This window comes from Schistocerca nitens, chromosome 4, assembly GCF_023898315.1.
Source record: "Schistocerca nitens isolate TAMUIC-IGC-003100 chromosome 4, iqSchNite1.1, whole genome shotgun sequence".
Classification (NCBI taxonomy): Eukaryota; Metazoa; Arthropoda; class Insecta; order Orthoptera; family Acrididae; genus Schistocerca; species Schistocerca nitens.
In genome coordinates, this window is record NC_064617.1 from 801,017,175 (window position 1) to 801,040,681 (window position 23,507).

The 23,507-nt window shown below is 41.9% G+C and overlaps 1 protein-coding gene across 1 annotated transcript in view; it reads left to right on the forward strand.

Annotated features, from left to right (window-relative positions):
• Positions 1-8,128: 8,128 nt before the first annotated feature.
• Positions 8,129-23,507, forward strand: part of LOC126252109 (sialin-like) — a 168,957-nt gene continuing 153,578 nt past the window's right edge. The window contains exons 1-2 of the mRNA XM_049952973.1: positions 8,129-8,233; positions 20,229-20,446. Coding sequence (XP_049808930.1) covers positions 8,194-8,233; positions 20,229-20,446 — 258 coding nt within the window. The 5' untranslated portion in view covers positions 8,129-8,193. The remainder of the gene's footprint in view (positions 8,234-20,228; positions 20,447-23,507) is intronic.

A 23,507-nucleotide genomic window follows, 5' to 3' on the forward strand; every position in this document is an offset into this window, starting at 1 on the left:
CAAGGATAAGGTGGCGGTATCCCTTTGATACGTAACACCTGAGAAATACCTGTCGAAATACAAGTTTAGCTAGGCACCGTTGCTGGCGCGATGACGCATGTCCTTTCTAAATGCAGTCCAGCGAGATTTTCGCATAGCGGATCACCCTCAACGAAATGTTCCATGTCCACATAGAAGATGAAGGTACACGAGCTCGGCAAACTTCTCCAATCTGCCCAGCACCATACGGGCAAAGGCTTCCTCGACAATACTCAGCAGTGAAATCCCGCGATGGCAATTGCAATCACCGAGATCACCTTTACTTTTCTTCAATTTTCAACATAGTACTGGAGCGCCACATTTCGAAAGGTTTCATTCTCTTCTTTCTGCACTATTTATCGTCCACGTTTCACATTCACACACTTTCATACACTCCAGACTCAGAAAAGACTTCCTAACGATCGAATTTATATTCGGTGCTAACAAATTTCTCTTTTGAAATAATACTTTTGTTGTTACTGTCAATCTGCGGTTTATATTCGCATTGGTTAGGCAGTTCTCAGTTTTTTTGTTGCTCAATTAGCAAAACTCATCGACTACTTTCCTAAGCTAATTGTATCGGCAGATTTAATTTGACTACATTCCCTGCATTTTATAGAAAGCGCCCTATATCTACGAAGAGATAGAGTAAATTTCATTGTGGATGGCGAACTGATACCGTCATTGAAACTGGAGATATGTATGGGTATTATATGTAACCAGTCAATTTTTTGTATTTTGATACAATTTATTTTCTGTAGAATTAACTAGTTTTCGAGCCACTGCAGCCTCGTCATGAGAAGGAGTTGTTACAGGAACAATATCTGAATCATGTGCACTCGATGCTGTGGTCGCGGTTTTTGTACTGCTTCGTGGAATCCATGAGAAACTGTGTGGTTCAAATTGCTCTGAGCACTATGGGACTTAACATCTGAGATCATTAGTCCCCTAGAACTTAGAACTACTTAAACCTAGCTAACGTAAGGACATCCCACACACCCATGCCCGAGGCAGGATACGAACCTGCGACCGTAGCGCTCTCGCGGTTCCAGACTGAAGCGCCTAGAACCGAACGGCCACACTGCCGGCTGAGAAATTGTTTATGATAATGTACATTTTGCAGGTTTTACATACACACATACACATTATTTAGCTGCACTTGATTCCACACTCATTTATAGCAAATAAGTAATGTTTACTTTCTGGGAACGAGTAAAAAGTGTTTACTTATTGCGAATGAGTGTGAAGTCAAATGCAGCGCCGGCCGGGGTGGCCGAGCGGTTCTAGGCGCTACAGTCTGGAAGCGCGCTACCGCTACGGTCACAGATTGGACTCCTGCCTTGGGCATGGATGTGTGTGATGTCCTTAGGTTAGTTAGGTTTAAGTAGTTCTAAGTTCTAGGGGACTGATGACCTCAGAAGTTGAGTCCCATAGTGCTCAGAGCCATTTTTGAACCAAATGCAGCTAGTAACTGTAGTATGTGCGAATCTCCTGGAAAATGTACATTTTCACAATGAATTAGTCATGGATTCCACGAAGCAGTACAGTTACCATGACTATAGCGTCTAGCTGCACATGGCCCTGATTATGTTCCTGTAAAACCTTCCTCTGGCGATGAGCCTCCAGCACTTGTAAACTAGTTAGTGGCACAGCAAATAAATCGTCTCAAAATACAAAAAAAGGGACTGGCGGCATATTATACCCACGCAAATCGCCAAGAGATGCAACTACGATCAGTGAAAATAGTTTGAAGTGCCGCATCGGTGACCAAGTTAACTAAGGAGAAAAATTCATCCTGCAGCTGAGTCAATCAGAACATAAGTGGATGGTAATGTGTACGTCTATTGGCCAGACTTATAGAGCGAAAATGTGCCAACTGACTAACATGTAAAAATGTGCTTCTCATTTCCTCCTACATCATTCCTGCAAATTTATCTAAATTTAGAGCATTCTGCATTTACTTACAAAAAGTATAGTGAAGACGTTTGAAATGTTGGTAGATATGTATTCCAGTTTAGCAATAACGGAAGTTCGTCAGAGCACCCCGCAATATACATTTCGCGGTATCCCGCCAATTGAATGAGACAAGTGGTATGGCAGTTACTTCGTCAATAAAGGCGATGTTGATGGCGCCATAGTTCGAAATGGAGTAAACAACACGGTGTCAAAAATTTTATTGGTGGTCCAGGGAACAGCGGCTGTCAAATCAGAGTCTCTCCTCTGTATCTGAGTCACGGACAGGCAGTGCCCTTTAATCGACCCTGATTTACTATGTCGCCGCCACAGATCTTCCACCAAGGCTCGTGGCTTTCTGTGACTTTGTCGAACAAAGTCTTAGTAGGGGATCCTGATCTCAGAGGTCTTTAAGGGGAAGGAGAGGGGGGCGGGGTTCATTAATGATTTGTTGCGGCCTGATACGACTCCCCCCCCCCCTTTGCCAACGCCAAAATTGTTATTTATTGGATTTTTTTGTGTCATCAAACTTCTGACTGGTTTGATGCCCGCCACGAATTCCTGTCCTGTGGCAATCTTTCCATTTCAGAGTAGCAATTCCAACGTACGTCCTTACTGTTTGGTGGGTGTATTCCAATCTCTGTCTTCCTTTACAGTTTTTACCTTCTCCCTATAGTAAAATGGAAGTTCTTTCCTGATGTCTTAACAGATATCCTATCATCCTGTCTCTTTTTCTCCTCAATGTTTTCCGTATATTCCTTTCCTCTCCGAATGTCCACAGAATATCCTGTTCCTTCCCTTTTAAGTCCACTTAATTTTCAACCTTCTTCTGTAGCAACACATTTCGAATTCTTCGATTCTGTTCTGTTCCGGTTTTCCCACAGTCTATGTTTCGCTACCATACAATGCTGTATTCCAGACGTACATTCATAGAAATTTCTTCCTCAAATAAAGGCCTGTGTTTAATTCTAGTACACTTCTCTTGGCCGGAAATTTCCTTTTTGCCAGTGCTAGTTTGCTTTTTATATGCTCCTTGCTCCGTTCGTCATGGATTATTTTGCTGCCTAGGTAGCAGATTTCCTTCACTTCATCTATCTCATGATCACCAGTTTTGATCTCTGTTATCGTTTCTGTTACTTCAAATTATTTTCGTCTTTCTTCGATTTACCCTCAATCCATATTCTGTACTCATTAGCCTGTTCATTCCATTCAATACATCCTGTAATTCTTCTTCATTTTCATTGAGGATATTAATGTCATCGACGAATCTTAGCATTGATATCCTTTCACCCTGAGTTTTGATCCCACTCTTGAACCTTTCTTTTATTTGCGTAATTGCTGCTTCGATGTATGGATTGAACAGTAGGGGCGAAAGACTATATCCGTCGCTTACACACTTTTTAAGCCGAGCACTTCGTTCTTGGTCTTCCTTTCTTGTCATTCCCTTTTACTTCACGTACATATTGCGCCACCCGTCTTTCCCTATCTTACGCCTATTGTTCTCAGAACTTCGAACATGTCTCACCGTTTTACATTGGCGAACGTTTTTTCGGGATCGGCAAATCCTATGAATGTTTCTTGATTTTTCTTCAACCTTTCTTCCATGATCAACAGCAACGTCGGAACTGCCTCTATGGTGCATGTTCCTTTCCTAAAGCCAAACTGATCGTCACCTATGAGATCCACAATTTTATTTTCGATTCTTCTCTATGTTAGTCCTGTCAGCAACACGGACGCATTCGCTGTCTTCCTCTTTAGTTTTTGCCTCTACTGCACCTTTTAGTAGCACGGAGGATACTCCCTGGTGTCTTCACACATATCCTACCATACTGTCACTTGTCCTAGTCAGGGTTTCCCACAATTTCCTATCCTCTGCGAGTCTGCAATTTATTAACTTACCAGTTCACTTAGTTTTTAGCAGCCTCCTGTAACACTACACGAAACTTTTTTCCTCGTCCTGTCCATGGACCTTACGTAGCACCTGGTAAACTCACACTTGCCACAATGGCCAAACTCTCTCACTTTTAAGCCCATATTACACTGTCAAAGTTCTTTGAAAGATCGTTTATGAAAGCTAGAGCCACCCTCTAACAATCATAGTACACCAGTAAACCGTCAAAGATATTATAATACATATTTTATAAAAGACGTCTGACAAAGGTCCTCTAGAGCGTAATGGGGATTCAGCGGTTTGCGGTGAGTGAGATTAATCACCCTATGTAGATTTCCTCCGGAAAGATTGTCAGCGGATCCAGATTGCTTCTCTGCACAACTACACATATACTATCAAGGTAAATTAGGGTCGCCAGGCTAGATTTGGCCTACGAGACAGCGCTAAAATAATCAGTTCTTCTATACCTCTCATCAGTGCCCTGTAGGAATCCAACTACTAATCAAGAAAACACTCGGATCCGACCGCGGCACGGGAAAAGGAGCACCACAATCAGTCACTATTCCGTTTCCAGCTGGTTTCTAGCATCTCCTGTATAAGCAACACAGAATTACAGTCTAACGTTAAAAAGGAAAGCGACACACACAAGAAGTCCACGATTCAAATACCCACGGAACTTATTATCCTCTAATAATCCTCGCCGAATCCGTCCCGTCGTTATCAAACAAGGCTTGCAGCTAGCTAGTTGCTCCACGCACTGCTATGCAGGTACACTGGATATCAGTAATGGCAATTCATTAGACTCGAGCCGCGCAACTTGCTTCTTTTGTGATGAAAAGTCATAAAAAAAAATAAATAAAAAATAACAATAAAATAAAATAAAATAAAATTATATTGCGCTGGGCCTGAAAGAGCTATTTATGTTTGCGATTTCTGTAAATAATTGTCGGCTTCGTGGCCGAGCGGTTCTAGGCGCTTCAGTGTGGAACCGCGCGACCGCTACGGTCGCAGGTTCGAATCCTGCCTCGGGCATGGATGTGTGTGATGTCCTTAGATTAGTTAGGTTTAAGTAGTTCTTAGTTCTAGGGGCTGATGACTTCAGATTTAAGTCCCACAGTGCTCAGAGCCATTTGAACCATTTTGTAAATAATTATTGAACTGATGGTGTTTTACAATTCTTAAGTACACAAGTTTGTAGAACAGTGAACTATATTGTATTGTTTTATCCAGTTTCATTAAAACATTTTAAAAGATTTTTGATGACTTTTAGGGCAGGAGCCATATCTACACCACATTTTTTTATTGCTATTTTATGAGCTTTTTGTGAACCGTCGTTTTCGAATAGAATTAATTGATACTATGAAATCTTCACGGGTTATCAGCCGAGTGGCGTCGTCTTCTAGTCGCAACGTTTCAATGGATTGCGTATCCATCATTTTCAGGCGAAGATGGATACGCAGTCCATTGAAACGTTGCGACTAGAAGATGACGCCACTCGGCTGATAGCCCGTGAAGATTTCATAGCTGAAATACGCCGAGAATGCCTGCAATCGCGTATAATTGATACTATTCATCGTTTTGACTCCTACCCTGTAATAAACATGTTGTACGGGGTGGTGCACAAGAAAACCGCTCTGAGTACTAGACTGTTCACTTCCTCCCGCCAATTGTCAACTGTTACTTCGAAGCCGTTACGACTACATTTTATGTTGTCAATATGAAAGTCGTTGCGGCTTGGTTCAGGCGTGTGAGGTACATATTTCTTCAAGAGAGAATCGCAATAGTGGAAGCGTATATGTCTACCGTTTATTTACGACAACTCGGGACATCTTTGCAAGGAAATTTCCTGGCGCTTCCTTACCAGCAAAGAGGAGTATGCAGGATTCGGTGACAAAGTGGCATACTGGATATACCAGCCCCTGACTACCCTTTATTTGATTTTGTGTGCGTGTAGCGCATCAGCAGAACTGAAATTCGCGCTCGCTTCAAATTATGGCGATTGCGATAGAAATTGATATTGCTGCTAACTTGGTAGTCGCTGCGTTTGCGATCGGGCAATAATCGACCGTGAGCGCGAACTGGCTTCTTACGAAGCGAAAAGATAAATTGCGTGGCTGTGGTTGCCGTTTAGTTAATCTTTCCCAAATCACAAGCAAACACACGTGCATATGATACTAATTTTTGTGTCCCGGCTATTTTGAACATATCTTTGGCAGTGGCTGATATAAACATTCACGCTCACTAATTTGTATTTGATATTAATAACTTTTACGTAATGAATGGAAATGCGACTGCAGGCCGCCAAGAAAGTTAATCTTTGCCACAAACTTTGTGCAATGCTCTAATTTTCTCTCTCTGAACAAAAAAATGCTTTGAATTACGTACACTTTAATCTTGCAGATATAAATAATATTTATAGTCAGCTCTCAAGGTTATTACTGCCGTGTAATATGACTTTATATTTACTGTTAGTTCAAAGGCGTCTAACCCCCATTGACTAAGAAAATCGCCAATCCGATAATCAATTGATATGATGGGATGAGGAAGCGGAAAATGACTTTTTCGTTTAATGAAAGTTGACACATAAACCTTAGAATCTATATTCCGCAGAATTACACTTACATTCTCAGACGAGAGCAGACAGACAGCGTTTTTACAGGTTTCGTCACCAATGGCGGCGATTGAGACCTACTTCCTTGAAACGAGACAAACGAAAGTGTCTTTCTTCATCAAACGAACAAGAACAATGATAATAATAATTTTACACTATCAGTGATTTTATTTCAATTACATATAAACACGCTGGTTCTTTTAATGACGAAATGTTTTCATCGCACTTACATTTCAATGTTTGTCATTACTGTCTCTGACAGTCTCTTTAACTTATTTTCAGTCTTTGTTCCGTCACTTATGAAAAAAAGTTTGTGGCAGGAATAGCTCATGGAGGATCAGTTACAAAAGCAAGAAAGAATCGAGCCCCGTCCGTTCGTACAGCTGCTGTGATGGCGGATATTCGAGCACGAATGATCCAAAGAAGACGGCACGTAAATTGTCGCAAGTGAACTTTTCGTGTAGATCTTGTCAACGTGCTTCAAACCATACTGGGATGAAGCCCTACAAAATAACTAGTGTCCAAGAACTGAAGGAGGAGGATAAGGCAAAACGTGCGAATTACTGTATGTGGCTATGTCAAACAACTGAGAGTGGAATGTTGGATCCGCTGCTGTATTTCGTAGGTGATGAAGACTGGTTCCACCTGACAGGACATTTGAACTCCATGAACACCGGATATTGGTTAACAAACAATCTCTGTACGATTAATGACGGATGTCTTCACGGTTAAAAAAAAATCGGAGTGGATGTACCGTGTCAGCTAGTCGGAATGTGGGTCCCAAAATTTTTGAAACAACAGTAAGCACTGCTGTATGTAAGCGAACTTTTGAGGAATTTTACGCACTGTTCTTTCAATAAGATGGGGCAACTTGTCACACTCCATGCGAATCAATCTCACGAATTCATGAAAGGTTCAGAAAAGAAAGTACTGTCAGCAAAGGATTGCTGCCGAAGCGTTCGTCGGAGCTGACCACTTGTGATCTTTATCGCTGGGGCAGTTTTAAGGGAAAGGTGTACGAAAATAACCCAAGAACGTTAGGAGACTTACAGGACAATATTTTCGACGAAATTTTGAGAAATGAGGCGGCAGAGTTGCGCAATGTGTATAATAACACAGGGCGCGTAAAAGTCCACTGAAAGCACAAGGTGGCCATTTTCAGCACCTAATGTCATGTAATATGAAAGACAAGATTAATTCAGTAAATATAGACCTTTGTATTAGCTTGTTTATTACACCTTTATTATCTGATTATTACGTGTTTATCTATTTCTTGTTGTATCTGATCGTGGCGGGCAACAACTCGTGCGCAATTTGCGAGCAGTCTGTACTCGGGGCCGGTTTTTCGTGCGTCACACTGTCGTTCTTCATGAACGTCAAAAATCTAGAATTTTTTTCTAAAAGGAAGTATATTTAAGTAAAAAACAAAAGAGTGTGCCCATATTACTCCCTCTCCCTCTTCTCTTTCTCTCTCCTCCCTTTCTCTCCTGCCAAATAACAAGTGTTTGTTTGGCACCGCTGGTGTGACGTAGGCCTCAGAGGACAAGTGAGGTGAGCCCTGGAGGACGTTCGCGTCTCCCCACCCTTCCACCGCTTCAGTCCCTTCACAGCGCCTTCCACTACGCGGTAAAAACAGTTACAAAGCTACAGCATCAGACCAGAGGACAGTTGGCCATCAGGGGCGCAGTGCGGCCCAGGAAACGGTGCCCAGGAACAGAACATGACGACTGAACCTGCCACAAGGCTACAGGACAGCCAAGGTGAGTTATTGTTACTGGTATGGCCCTGCCTCAACATCTCAATAGTTTCTCCGATGTGTTACAAAATTCTTGGTGCTATGTCACTGAATTGCTACTTACTGAAAAGTTCCTAGGCTCCTCTTAGGTCTTTGTAAGCCGTAAATTGCGAATACTATAAATTACAGAAAAAAGTGAAATTGGGATGTACAGTCAGAGCATGGTAGTGGTAAGAACAACACGAAACCAATCGTGCTATTCGAATTTCTGTCAGCAATGGCTATCACGTATCGTACCATCTTGAACGATACCACTCTCTGTTGCACCTCTTTGATCTTCGGTGACGGTTGTTTCCTTCATTCTCACTTTCTTCTTTGTTCAGTAGTAGTCGTCTCTTCAGTTTGTGAAAAAGAACAGTATAGCTGAACATAACCATCATATCTACTTGCTTTCCCCTAATTTACTTTTCTCCAATTTGCCATATTCTTTGTAGAGTAACGTGATGTATCCAACTACCATAGAAACTCAGAAGTTCAGTGACCATCCGAAGAAAGGGAGTTAAGTATTTGATGTGCGGGTAGCAATTAAACTTGAGACAGTAAGTCACTGTTATCCTAGTTTGGTTTTCGTTTAACTGGCAAGACTTACTTACGTATGCGTTCCAACTGATAAATAGAATTCACTCAACTTGGAAATTTATCGGTAGGCACACTTGGTGCTAACCATCAACAGCTTCAATACGTCAGATATAACGATTCATACTTAGACAGAAGGAATGTCTACAACTTATACAGTAACTCGATGTACTGTAAAGCAAGCTTCACGATAATTTCACAAACTAGATAAATTTTTTAATATTTTAACAGCATTACTCCACATGAGTGATTCCTATGTTACGTATAGCCGGCCGGAGTGGCCGAGCGGTTCTAGGCGCTATAGTCTGGAACGCGCGACCGCTACGGTCGCAGGTTCGAATCCTGCCTCGGGCATGGATGTGTGTGATGTCCTTAGGTTAGTTAGGTTTAAGTAGTTCTAAGTTCTAGGGGACTGATGACCTTAGCAGTTTAGTCCCATAGTGCTCAGAGCCATTTGAACCACATGTTACGTTTATAAATATAAAGATGATTTACTCATTGGTTTTCCTTTTATTGTCATATGTTCGACGTTATTACTAAAGAGCACAGAGCAACAGAATGTGTGACAAAATATTTAATAATGATTTGGGAAGGATCACAGTGACGTTACTTAATGTGTCCTCCAGTTCTAGTACCTCTGAAGTGGGAAGTCATTGGCATAATAGATACGATATTTTGGCACCTTTGAATTAAGATAAGCTCGAGTTCACTTCAGGAAGAGCGCATCAAATTAGGTTTGGCTAACTCAGTGGTTTTCAAACTGTGCGTCGCGGCTCCCAGGGATGTTGCAGTGTTACAGCAGGGGTGGCACAATGGCCTCATAAAAGTAATAATTTGGCTTATTTGCTTCCTGAGTTAAAGAACAACGTGTACGCTAGTGATGATGTATAACTGGTCGTCACATAAGTGTTGTTAACATGGCACTCTGGTAGGTGGTTGAGTCGTACTGAAGGCTCGTTCATTTTTATTCAGTAAAAATCAGTTTGAAAATTATATCCGTTGAATGTATATCGTTTCAATTTTTGTTTCTCTGTTGTCATGAACCAGTTTTTAAATGTAAATACAAAATTTTATGTTTCAAATGTATCATGGAGTTCGAAAGAAATGTATAGACGAATATGCAGGAAGTATGACGATGGTTACTTGAATTTCGGTTTTACGTGTACTACTTGGAAATGGAGGACGATCACAATCTGTCATATGTTTCACAGTTCTAGCTATTGAAAGCGTGCTTCATAATAAAATGAAACGACATTTGGAGTCAGATCAGGATGGTTTTGTAAACAAACCACGAGAATACCGTTCTCTCAAGTTAAAAGAAATGTCAGAAAAAAAAAAATCGCTAAAAAAGCTTAGATTCCTACACAGTCTCTCCCTTCAACTTACAAAGCTACCTAATCTGTAGCAGGAAGCAAGAATCTCACATCATAGTGGAAGACCTTATTGTGGAAGTAAAAGTTTCATGATGAAGCTATACATTACGTTTTCCCTGAACGTGACACAAATTTCAGTTGAGTGAAGGATTGAAGTCTGTGTTTGTGGATCATTTAACTGAACTCATTGATTACTTTCTGAAGTACTTTCCAGAATAAGTTGATCAACATAACTGAATCAATGGTGCTTTTAGCACAAAACTTCCGTCAACACTTAACAACTGAAGAATTAGAGTAATTTATTGATGTCTCTTCAGACTCAACACTAAAATTGAAATTCGTTTCCTCATCACTTATCGAATCTTGGAATTTCTTACTTTCACATTAAATGATTTTGTTTTGAAATTGGCAGTTGCCATTTGGACTGAAGGAAGAAATGAAATTTCGTGATCTGTAAATTTCCAAAATATAAACATTTTTCTGCTGTCAGTGTGTGGTATGATGAAAACTGATGAAGAAAAACTAGTAGCAGAACGTTGATGCAAGCATGAAGCTTTAGTTTTGATTACTTTATTTATTGAAAAAAGAGAAATGCGTTGCATAATTTTTACAACACACACTTGCACATTCAATGTACAGAACAAGTCCAAGACTCTCCATTACCAAAGAAAGCAGCAAATTATAAGGAGCAAAAGACAGAATTGCTAATCTTGCTTAAACTTACTGTTAAGTGGTAGTCTGTGTAGAAGTGCAATGAAGATGCAGTTACTTTCAGCAGAGGCTATTTTCAAAAACATATCGCTTTCAATGAAATACTTTACATGTAGACATACACCAGTGTGGGAAATGCTGTGCTCCAAAGAAAATTCTACCGTGTTGTACGTTACATCTACTGTCTTCATTCATTTTGTCGTAAGCACTCTATGAGATACAATGGTTAACTACATGTCTCGCTTGGTTCCTGTTTGAGAAACAGGACACATGCGGCTACATTATGATATTCATATAATATAAATAGAGAGAGCCCACATTACCTAAGTCAGGAGAAACCACATTGGGCTTTCCACAAGGTTCGATTATCGATCCTTATTTACAGTTCTACCATTTTATTTGTATCAAGATAAACAATCGATACTTTTTGCAGATGAGAAAAGCTTTTTTGGCAAGCTAAACAGAGAACAACAAACAGGGAAAATAATAAATCATGTTTTTAGTAAATTTATTAACAATTTCTGTGCAAAGGGCTGGCCCTAAACTTTGTAAAATCACAACTCATTGAGTTTGGTACTCTCAAAAACTCTTCACCTCCAACTGACGTGGCGTATTATTAAAAAATGCTGACCAGGACAGAAATTACTGAGTTCTGGGGTGCATACTGATGAAAACTTAAACTTGAAAATGCATATAGTGCACTGGACTCGCAATAGGAAGGACGACGGTTCAACTCCCTGTCTGGCCAAAATGATTTAGATTATTTGTGGTTTCACTCATCCGTTTATGGGAAATGCTCGTATGTTTTTGTTCTGTTTCTAATGACTGCATAGTCTACGTGACGTTAAAGCCTAATATATCCTCATTTTTTGTACAGTAAAACTCCTGGATTCATCCAGTTTTACCATAAGAATATTTTTTTTTCATTTCGTAAAAAGAGAAATCATGGAGTTACCATACTGTGCATATTTTCATTTACTAGTTTCGTAGGGTCTAATGCACTGGGGTAACTCCTCAATCAAGCAAAAAGCATTCGTTACACAAAATATAGTTATTAGAACTATTTACGTACACATGCATGTTACAGGCATTTATTTAGGTCACTGGGAATATTAGTCAGAACCTCAAAGTGTATTTAATTACCGATGAAATTTGCTATCAACATTTCGTTGCAGTTTCAGAGTAATACAGAAATCCACCAATAGAATAATAGAAGCAAAACATATCAGTACCTCCGATGGCAAATCTATGTTACAGAGGAGGAGTGAAGTACGTAGCTCTAGAATGCAAAGTGGAGTACATATGACATCAGTTTCACTTTTACTGCTACCCCCAATCTTTGTGCTATAAAATTTTACACGTTCACTCCATATCGTCGGAAAAAACACACTCATTGTACAGAAGCATGTGGAATCAGCTATTCTAAAACGAATAATTTCTTATTCTTGCAGCACACCGAGACAAAAGTTAGTGTATCGTTAGTAACGGACTCTGAATTTGGGTCGTATGAAGTTCACATTGGTGACCAACGCAGTTCATAACTGCTTAGTGACGCCTATAGTATAAACTGACAGATATTGACTCCAATTGACAGCGCTGTGGCTGGCAAGAGGCAAGGGTTAAGTAGCCTGAGCGAACTGTACAGCTGAGATAAAGTTTTTGTACGATACTATTCCGAAAGGAGCGTGAACACAGTTTCATGTCGGAAGCACCAATAAATATCACCCACTCATCTTAAGGTTTCATTCATTAATGTTAAGCTCAGTCTGAAGGCTTGGCGAGACTTGTTAGATTGTAGACTTCCCGGGTTAAAACCCCATTACGTAGTAATAAAGATGTTCAGATACATCGATGTCGTCCGTTTTTGACCTCCAAGTAGATTTTCCGAGTTCATTATATGTGATTCATTCCAATGCTCATTCAAACAGATTCAAAATGAGAATAAAACAGACTGAATTAAAGTTTACGTTATTTAATTTTAAGTTTGTAGATGAACAGCGTTTCATTAGCTACCTTTCAACTCAACATAGAAAATTACGTTACTTTATATAAGGAGGAATTGATCCACGTTCCCTGACTGGGATTCACGCAAACGTTTTTTTATGCTTGCAAGTAATTTGAACCATTTGTTTCTGTAGATCACTGAGGAAACGTCGGTACCATCATGAGGCCACTAAAATATTTAGTTGGTTTGCCTGGAAAACAGCTTAGTGAATCTGTGTGTAGTATGTAAAGTAGTACTTATATTTACCAATGCTCCTCGTAAATTACATATGCTAAAGAACGTATCTACGTGCAGAAAGCTGTTATAGGAAAAAGTTTAATGTTTGTTTCTACTCTACTTCTACGTCACGCTACGGTCGCTGCTACTCTTTATTTCTTATATGCGGCACCGCAATTCTACCTTGTTTAGCACTTTATCAGACGTATCTACATACAGATAAGAAATTATTCAAATATATGTTACTTAAATAGCCTACAACTAACTATAAAACATGAACTACAACGAATGTTTGGCGGAATGGAGATTCTATCAGGAGTTGGGTGCGTCACGAGCACCACACCACTAATGATAACAAAAGGAGGGTCAGCATTTGTCGTTGAAGCAGAAATCGTTGTTTCTGTTGCAAATCGATTCCAGTCACTGCGTGACTATCATCAGTGCTAGTATTAAAGCCCTTTGGACTGATAAAAAGATACAGTAGAACTGCAATATCTGCACAGATCAATGAAGAATACTTTCGGTCTGACAACTATTTTTGTTGGTAGGACGGGCTTGGGAAAGGGCTCAAAAGCGAGCTCTGCTGGTTGTCAGTTATTGCTGTTGTAGCCATGATGAAACTTTCACTCGACAGCGGAGTGTGCAGTGATACGAAACTTCCTGGCAGGTTAGAACTGTGTGACACACCGGGACTCGAACCCGGGACTTTTGCCTTTCACGAACAATTGCTCTACCGACTGAGTTAACGAAGCACGACTCGCGAACCATCCTCACAGCCTTACTTCCGCCAGTGCGTTATCTCCTACCTTTCCAGTTTGGCACACAGATTTAATCTGGTAGGAAATTTCATTGTTGCTGTTTTGGTGACTGCGATGGTGGTGACGGTAAATGTAGTGGAGGTGGACATTGCAGGGCGCAGTGTACTGTCTCTAATAAATTGCAGATTTTCATAAGGCACTTTGTTTGAGACTTCTATAGATATAAATAAACAATGAACATAATCCTTCATTGTTTAACACAATATCACAACATTGCAATGGCATTTGCTACATGTTTCCAAAGAGGTATACGTAAGATGAAAAAGAAAGCTACGCGCTGCAGTACAGATACTGTTAGATGAGAGAAATGTGACTGTCACATTTTTTTAAGTCGGTACCAAGAGAAGAATCTCTAATGTGTCTTGATGAAGAGGGGACGCTAACATTTTTATCTCTCTTTCTGTTGTAACAGTTTAATAAATAAGGCTGTATTTTGGGTTAATACAAAAGGGAAGTGAAACACAGTACCTGTCTATATATTTGACAAACAGTTTATCTCACCGCAACGAAATAGAAGTTTCTTTCATTAGGCGACACGCTCAACAGTTAGCAACTTCTATGGCGGCCGTGTTCGAGACGACCTCGCAGGAGACAGAAGAGGTAAAGTTTCCCACTGAGAAGAAAACACAACTAAGAACATTTACTATTACTTATTTCAGAATTGTTTACTGCTGTTTGTTCGGCAACAGGCTGTAAAAGCATTTCATTAAGTTCCATTTACGACTTGACAGATAAAAGTCCCATTTCAGAAAGCATAATTCATTATCCAACCAGGAAGTATCAAAAAACAGAATAGCATTACATATACGTCTATATGGTTACTCTGTAAAACACACTTAAGTGCCTTGGTCTAACCTCATCAGCATAGTTGTTATTCCACTCTCGAATAACGCGCGGAAAAAACGAAAGCTGCATCTTTCCGTGAGAGCTCTAATTTTCCTTCTTTTATTATGATGATCGTTTCTCACTATGTAGATCGCCGTCAACAAAACGTTTTCGCATTCGGAGGAGAAGTTGGTGACAAATTTCGTGAGAAGTCCCTGTCGCAACGAGAACCGCCTTTGTTTTAATGATGTCCACACCAAATTTTGTATTATATCCGTGACACTCTCTCACCTATTTCGCGATAATACAAAACGTGCTGCACTTCTTTGAGCTTTCTCGATGTACTCCGCTAGTCCTATCTGGTAAGGATCCCAATCCGCGCAGCAGAACTCCACAAGAGGACGGACAAGCGCAGTGTAGCCAGTCTCTTTAAGTAGATCTGTTGCATCTTCTAAGTGTTCTGCCTATAAAACGCAGTCTTTGGTTCGTCTTCACCACAACGTTTTCTACTTATTCTTTCCAATTTAAACTGCTAGTAACTGTAACTCCAAGGTCGAATTTGTAGCCTTTAGATTTGACTGAATTATGGTGTAACCGAAGTTTAACCGATCCATTTTAGCACTCATGTGGATGAGCTCACACTTTTCATTATTTAGGGTCAATTGCCAATTTTTGCACCACACAGATAACTTATCTAAAATGTTTTGCGATTTGTTTTCATCTTCTGATGACTTTACTAACCGACAAACGGCAGCGTCATTGCAAACAACCTAAGACGGTTGTTCAGATTGTCTCCTAAATCGTCTGTATAGATAAGGAACAACAGAGGGCCTATAACACTACCTTGGCGAACGGGAGAAATCACTTCTGATTTATCCGATATTTTTCCGTCAGTTATTACGAACTGTGACCTCTCTGGCTGGAAATCACGAAATCAATCTTATAACTGAGACGATATACCATAAGCACTCAAGTTGATTACAAGCCGCTTGTGAGGTATGGTGTCAAAAGCCTTCGGGGAAATCTAGAAATAGGGAACCAATTTTAAATCCTTTGCCGATAACACTCAGCACTTCGTGTCAGTAAACAGCTAGTTATGTTTCACAAGAACGATGTTTTCTAAATCCGTTTTGAATGTGTCAATACACTGTTCCCTTCGAGGCAATTCATAATGTTCGAACACAATGTACCTTTATGTTCCAAAATCCTACTGCATATCGACGCTGAAGATATGAGCCTGTAATTTAGTGGATTTCTCCTACTGACTTTCTTGAATATTGGTGTGACTTGTGCAACTTTCCAGTCCTTAGGTACGGATCTTTCATCGAGCGAGCGGTTGCATATGATTACTAAGTATATAGCTATTGCATCAGCATACTCTGAAAGGAACTTAACTGGTATACAATCTGTACCGGAAGAATTGCTTTTATTAAGAGATTGAAGTTGCTTCACTACTCCGCTGGCAGCACTGTGTTGATGCTGAAGGATCATATTTTGAAGAATTTTAGTCCGTTGTACTTAAATGTCCAATAAATTTATAGTTCTGAGTTAAGTCTTGAAACTTCTGAATCACACCTTGTATGTTGCAGTCCAAAGTTACTGTGGCTTATGTCGTGGCTTGATAAGAGAAAATGAGTGTGTCCCATCGTGAGGGATGTATAGGTTCAGCACATCGATAACTGTGAAGGTATGAGAGAGATTTTTACATGGAAAATTATGTGCACAATAGATACTGAGATTCATTCCAGAACCACAGCTGTCAAGAGGAGACATTAACTGTACATCGATCGGTGTCAGACTGTAGCAGCAATCGTAATATTTAATTGTTGTTACACTGGTAAATATGTTCCTGGCTCTCAATATTCTTGTGAGTCTTGTATGTATTTGATGATCTGCAGACAACTTTTGCTGGGTTTAACTGCCAGTGCAATATGGCGATGTGTAGAACATAGTTTTTTTGCCGCTGAAAGTCTCATGTGCAGAAAAAAAGGACAGACAGTGCTCCCACACCGGCAGCAGCAGCAGTTTGACGGGTAAATTCAGTGATGGACGGGCTGTCCCATTAGGATTGCTAGAAACAATGCTCCCTGTGCTATTCTGGGAAGCATTGCAACATCTCTCGGCGCTGGACCCGTGCCTCGGCTATGCGTCATGGTGCCAGCAACGGTACCTAGGTGAACACGCATTTCAACAGGAGTTTCTTGGGTATCAAGTATGAAAGGGATGCCGCCGCCTCATGCTTGTGGGTCCTGAATGGACACCTGTGCATCACTGGGCATCTGATGGCCATGTCGCCACTTTCTGGGGCCCGCCGATGCACCCGGACTCCTGTGTCGATGTTGGGTGTCGGGTGGCTGGAGATGTGTCTTTTATTAGTGATCTTTTGTTTAAACTATATTCCATCGATTTCACCAACCATTAGGATTCTGAGAATTAAGAAAAACTACCCCATACATGTGAAGAATACCAATTTAATTAATTTGCATAATTTTTTATATCAACATCATGCTAGTGGTACAATAGTGAAGGGGAGGGTATGTGTGAGAGGGTGACATGGAGCAGAACAGCAGGTTAACTGTAGAACAATAGGTTAATTTGCATAATTTTACGTAAAACGCAGTACAATATATTAAGGGGGTGGGTGACAAAAAAGAATGCACCAGAAATGGCATTCAAAAGCATGTGAAATTCTAAAAGTGTTCTAGAAAATTGTGGGAGGACATAACTAATTACTGAATTTGGTATCAAAGGTGGTACAATAGTTTAAGGAAATGGGGGTGACATGGAAAACCACTTAACAGAACAATAGGTTAAGTGCCGACAAAGGCCCAAACGTTAAGTTAAGACATCCAGAGTACAGTGCCAAATATTAGGTTATGCAACATGTTTGCCCCATGTAATTGCTTCTTACAAGACTTACACGTTTGCAAACAGCAGAGAATGATGAGCAAGAGAAATCCAGCCCCACAAACCGAACTTTTTATAAATAAACAATATACCCTTAAATTTCCTGTTATGAGATCCTACCTCTCCACCACCATTAGACCGCCATCTTGGATTACATCAGAGAATGGATGACAGACCCTCTGGTGGCAGTACTGTGTACTAGCACAGTTGGACTCTGGACCTTGGGGTGAACACACTTAATGGCGGTACTGCCTCTAATTGTTTAGTTGAAGACTGAAAATAAAGACTTCTGTCCAGCACATGACGAGTCCTTTTCTCACCAATCCGTAGGAAGAGGTGGCAGTCGGATGACTTAGGTTAGTGGAGGTCGCCAAAGTGCCCTTTTTTCCCGCCATTTTCTTAGGTTATTGGAGGTAGCCATGGTGTGTTGCATTGTTCTGATGGAATTTGAACTTACCGCCATTTTCTGGGGGAGGGGGTTTACCAGTGGGTGAAAGGTTAATTAATTGATCAATTTAATTAAGTAGTCAATCAAATTAAAAGAGTGAGGGGAGCTATTCCAATAATTCAGACGTGAAAGTGTACCTGTATCAGTGAGTGGGGATGAGGGTTGTGGGAGGGGGAGAGGGCGGGGGGACAATAGGATAAGTGTCTGTCAATCAAAAGGAAATGGGGGGACATGGAAAACCACTTAACAGAAGAATAGGTTAAGGACCTGTCAATCAAAAGAGAACAATAGGTTTGCCCCTGAGTGCATACCTGCCCCTGATGTAGGCAACCCACACAAACAAGATGTGCCATTAACGGCCTAGTCCCCTTACTGATGGTGCCATGTCCGTGGTGTGAGAGCGCGATGCAACTGTTGGTAAGGGCGTCAAATCGCCACCGCCATCAGAACGGAGCATTCCTGACGTATTTTCTCAATTGTGGCATCCTGTGCTGTGCTAAGCTGAAATCCTCTAATACAGTTTTTTGTGCAAACTTGTTTCCACTGCCTCTTTGACAATTGAGTCCCAGGAACCGTTGACACTCCGTAGCTTCTTTGTTCTTTCAAATTCGAATGCATGTCTCTCATTGATGCTATGCTCTGCTGCTGTGGACTTGTCTGTCTTTCCTCATCGTATGTTCCTGAAGTGCTCCGTACAGCACTGTGAGTCACATCACTGTGTCTGCTCAATGTACTGAGTTCACACCTAGTTTTTGTTGAGTTCGCCGGGCTGTCATTTCGTAAGTATGCGCTTTATTCGAAAGACGAAGCTGCTGACTTCGTGCTTGTTACTTCTAGCACCTCGTACTCTGATGAGCAAAAATATTACGCCTACTGCTTACTGCGAGACTGAATGCCCCTTGATGGCATTAGGGGCGCGTAACGCAGTAAGGTAAGCATATGAGCAGGTCCAAGATGAATTTGGTATCATTATAGCTAGAATACGAAGTGGGAAAATCCACTGACATAAACGACTTTGACAAAGGCAGATTATTAGGCCTCAGCGCCTGGGAACTAGTGTCTCGTGAAAGTCGATGCTGGACGGCTTTCTGCGTGGTACTGCAGCGAGAATCTACAGAAACTGGTTCGTGGACTGTGAAACCGAGAGTATACCACAAGGTGTTAGCTGTCCACGCCTCATCACAGAACGTGGAGGCTGGAGGCATATTCCCTCTATAAAGCACGACAGACGGCGATCGGTGGAAGATATCGCGACAGAATACAAATTTCGTGCAGGCGCCAGTGTTTCGGAGCACACCACTCAGCATACATTGTTGAATAAGGGACTCTACAGCTCACTGCCATTATGTGCTCACAAGTTGTCCCAAAGGCATCGTCAGTTACGACTGCAGTGGACACAGAATCATCGAGGTTATACCCTGGATCAATATAAACATACCACATGATCGGAAGAACCTCGTTTGTTACACAAGGTTGATGGTCTTATCCAGATCAGCTGTCATCTAGGCGAATGGTTGCTAGAAACATGCACCACACTACAGATACAGATCAGTCGGGCAGTAGTATGCTATGAGGGACATTCGCCTGGACTTTCTTGGGGCCTGTGGTAGTAATCGAAGGCACCTTGGCAGCTGGGGACTACGCAAACATGACTGCAGATCACTTGCATCCCCTCAAGCTTGACGTCTTCCCCGACGATGATGGCAATTTCCAGCAGTGTAACCGAACGTGTCACAGGACCAGAATCGTGCTACTGTGGTTGAGGAGTATGATAGCTCACGATGTCTTTGCCACCAAATTCGCCTACTATGAACACGGTGACATATATCGGGGACGTCAGCTTCGTGCCACAAACCACTGGCCTGTCAGTTAAAGGAATTGCGTGACCCGGCTGTAGATATCTGGTGCTACATACTTCGGAAATCTACCAAAGACTTGTCGAATCAATGCCGCGCAAAATCGATGCTGTACTGCGTTCCACAGGTGAAATAACATGCTGTTAAGCAGGTGGTCATAGAGCTGCAATTATTCGATGAATATTTCTAGTCCGATATGTCCAATAGAATTATATCTGTGTGCAGGCCTGTGGAAGAGTCGCTATACGCTGGCTCTTCTGTGCATGCTGGGACTTGCTGTAAAATACGCTATACGCGTCAACATCTCCGTGGCCATTGTGGACATGGTCAACCAGACGGCGCTGCTAGAAAGCGGCGGCAGTGGCAACGACAGCCACTATGTGGCTGACGACCCACTGGTGTGTCCAGGAGAGCTGGCTGCAGAGGGCGCTGACTCACGCAAGGTGAGTCCCACAGACCATCAGAGTCAAGAATCGCCGTTGTCATCAGCAGAGCGCAGACCTGTGTATATCCTTTTGTTTGTAGCCCAGTGTGTCCATAAATAATATTTACCATTTTAGAATTTGCTTACGCCAGGCAATAACGACTGGTTTTCAGCTTGCAACTTCATTTCCTCATTCATACAAGTTAATGTGACTGCCTTTTTAGCGCAACGCAGTCTGACTTTTAATAATCCCTACAAAAGAATGGCCCTGACTAACAATAACCTATACCTTCTATGAATCACTTACCTCACAAAAATCTTCATTACTCGAACTACTGCAATACAGCGAGCGCCAACACTGCCAGGTAAATAAAAGATTCTACCTACTGAAGTCACTAATGGTAGGCATAGTTAGCAAATGAAAGATTTTGATAGAGAACAAACAATGTATTTACCTTAATAGTGTTCAAAAGTCATAATATATATATATCAGTCCATGATATCCAATATTACAAATTTACTCTTTCTGATGGACACACGTCCAGATCGTCCGCTCTCAAAATTCCGCCATCTCTCTCCCCATACCCACCACTGCTGGCGGCTCACATCCAACTGCGCAACGCTACGAGCTGTTAACAGCCAACTGCCCAACACTACAATAGCCAACAACAATGCAAACCAGCCACGGACTGCACACAGCACAGTCAGTGATTTTCATACATAGCGCTATGTGGCGTTACCAACATAAAAACCTAAACAGCTCGTTTACAGGTCCGCCGGCCGCGGTGGTCTGGCGGTTCTAGGCGCGCAGTCAGGAACCGTGCGACTGCTACGGTCGCAGGTTCGAATCCTGCCTCGGGCATGGATGTGTGTGATGTCCTTAGGTTAGTTAGGTTTAAGTAGTTCTAAGTTCTATGGGGCTGATGACTACAGCAGTTGAGTCCCATAGTGCTCAGAGCCATTTGAACCATTTTTGTTTACAGGTCCTTTATAAATCCCCTTAGGTAGAAATCTTGTGGTGAGAGGTTATGAGATTGTGGTGGCCACCGAGTCGAAGCATCTCCTCCAGCCCATCTACTCTGAAACTTTGCACCCAGAAATTGTATGTTTAGCCACCAGTGAGATTACGTCAGATTGCAGTTGTTCCGGTAGTGGGACTAAAGCTCTTGTAACACGAATAAAACCTTCTCGGTTTTCAAGCCTCGTCAATTTGAATAAAAATCTCGAGCTTTCGTTGGCTGTCTCCGCCATCGTCATGAATAAAACCACTAACTGCCGGTGCTAGCACGGTTTTTCGCTTATACAGGGTGTTACAAAAAGGTACGGCCAAACTTTCAGGAAACATTCCTCACACACAAAGAAAGAAAATATGTTATGTGGACATGTGTCCGAAAACGCTTAATTTCCATGTTAGAGCTCATTTTAGTTTCGTCAGTATGTTCTTCCACCTATGCTCAATGGAGCACGTTATCATGATTTCATACGGGATACTCTACCTGTGCTGCTAGAACATGTGCCTTTACAAGTACGACACAACATGTGGTTCATGCACGATGGAGCCCCTGCACATTTCAGTCGAAGTGCTCAACAGCACTCAGTGACCGATGGGTTGGTAGAGGCGGACCAATTCCATGGCCTCCACGTTCTCCTGACCTCAACCCTCTTGACTTTCATTTATGGGGGCATTTGAAAGTTCTTGTCTACGCAACCCCGGTACCAAATGTAGAGACTCTTTGTGCTCGTATTGTGGACGGCTGTGATACAATACGCCATTCTCCAGGGCTGCATCAGCGCATCAGGGATTCCATGCGACGGAGGGTGGATGCATATATCCTCGCTAACGGAGGAAATTTTGAACATTTCCTGTAACAAAGTGTTTGAAGTCACGCTGGTACGTTCTGTTGCTGTGTGTTTCCATTCTATGATTAATGTGATTTGAAGAGAAGTAATAAAATGAGCCCTAACATGGAAAGTAAGCGTTTCCGGACACATGTCCACATAACATATTTTCTTTCTTTGTGTGTGAGGAATGTTTCCTGAAAGTTTGGTCGTACCTTTTTGTAACACCCTGTATAGCCACGATTGCAGCCTCTGGCGCTAGTCAGACAGGGCCGGAACGACGGGTGCGCTGAAGGTGAGTTGGGCAGCTCATAGTAGCTCCGACCCGTTGCGGGACCGGGGACAAAGAGATATACGGGTCTTGCAACGTATTTATGACGTTACACAAGTCGGCTTGTCCGCTACACTTCGTGAACGCGCGGCTCCGTGCAGGGCCCACGACAAGTCAATATTTCATAGAAAAGGTATCCATTAAAGGTCTTAATTTCGTTGTGTGTTATCGAGAACTTGTATGAATTTAAACAAGTAGTCAAGAATTGTTATTAAACTCGTCTGAAATACTCGCTCGCCTCCCGCCGGAGATGGTTGTTGGCACTCGTAAGACCTGCATTGTCACTTACGCGTCACAGCCTGTCTTTATCATGGGGCTCATCGCGGGACCGAGTAACGTCATTTGACGCGATGGACTGGCGCCACGTTTCAAACTGTCGAGGCTCCCACCTCCCTACAAGTGTCAAGCATCTGTCGCTGTTTCCTTTCAACATCTAAAGCCCGCCTCCATGCCCCGCTAAGTGTGTACACCTGGTCTCTGTTAAAATTGTTACCGTTCATTCTAATCTCAGCTGCCTCTTGTACAACGGAATCACAATATGTTGAATAGATGCTGCGGAGCCGGCCCTTGTGGCCGAGCGGTTCTAGGCGCTTCAGTCTGGAACCGCGTTGCTACTACGGGCGCAGGTTCGAATCATGCCTCGGTCATGGGTGTGTGTGATGTCCTTATGTTAGTTAGGTTTTAGTAGTTCTAAGTCTAGAGAACTGATGACCTCAGATGTTAAGTCTCATAGTGCTTGGAGCAATTTGAATCATTTTTTAGATTCTTCGGCCTTCGCAAGGGACTCCATACGCACCAGGCACACGAAGAGTTATGTCGTCTTTAACAAGACGCAGTGCATCTCGTATCTTGGGGGCGAGCCGGAACACTGGTCTCAGTCCATTTCTCTGCAGCAAACGTCCTAACTTTA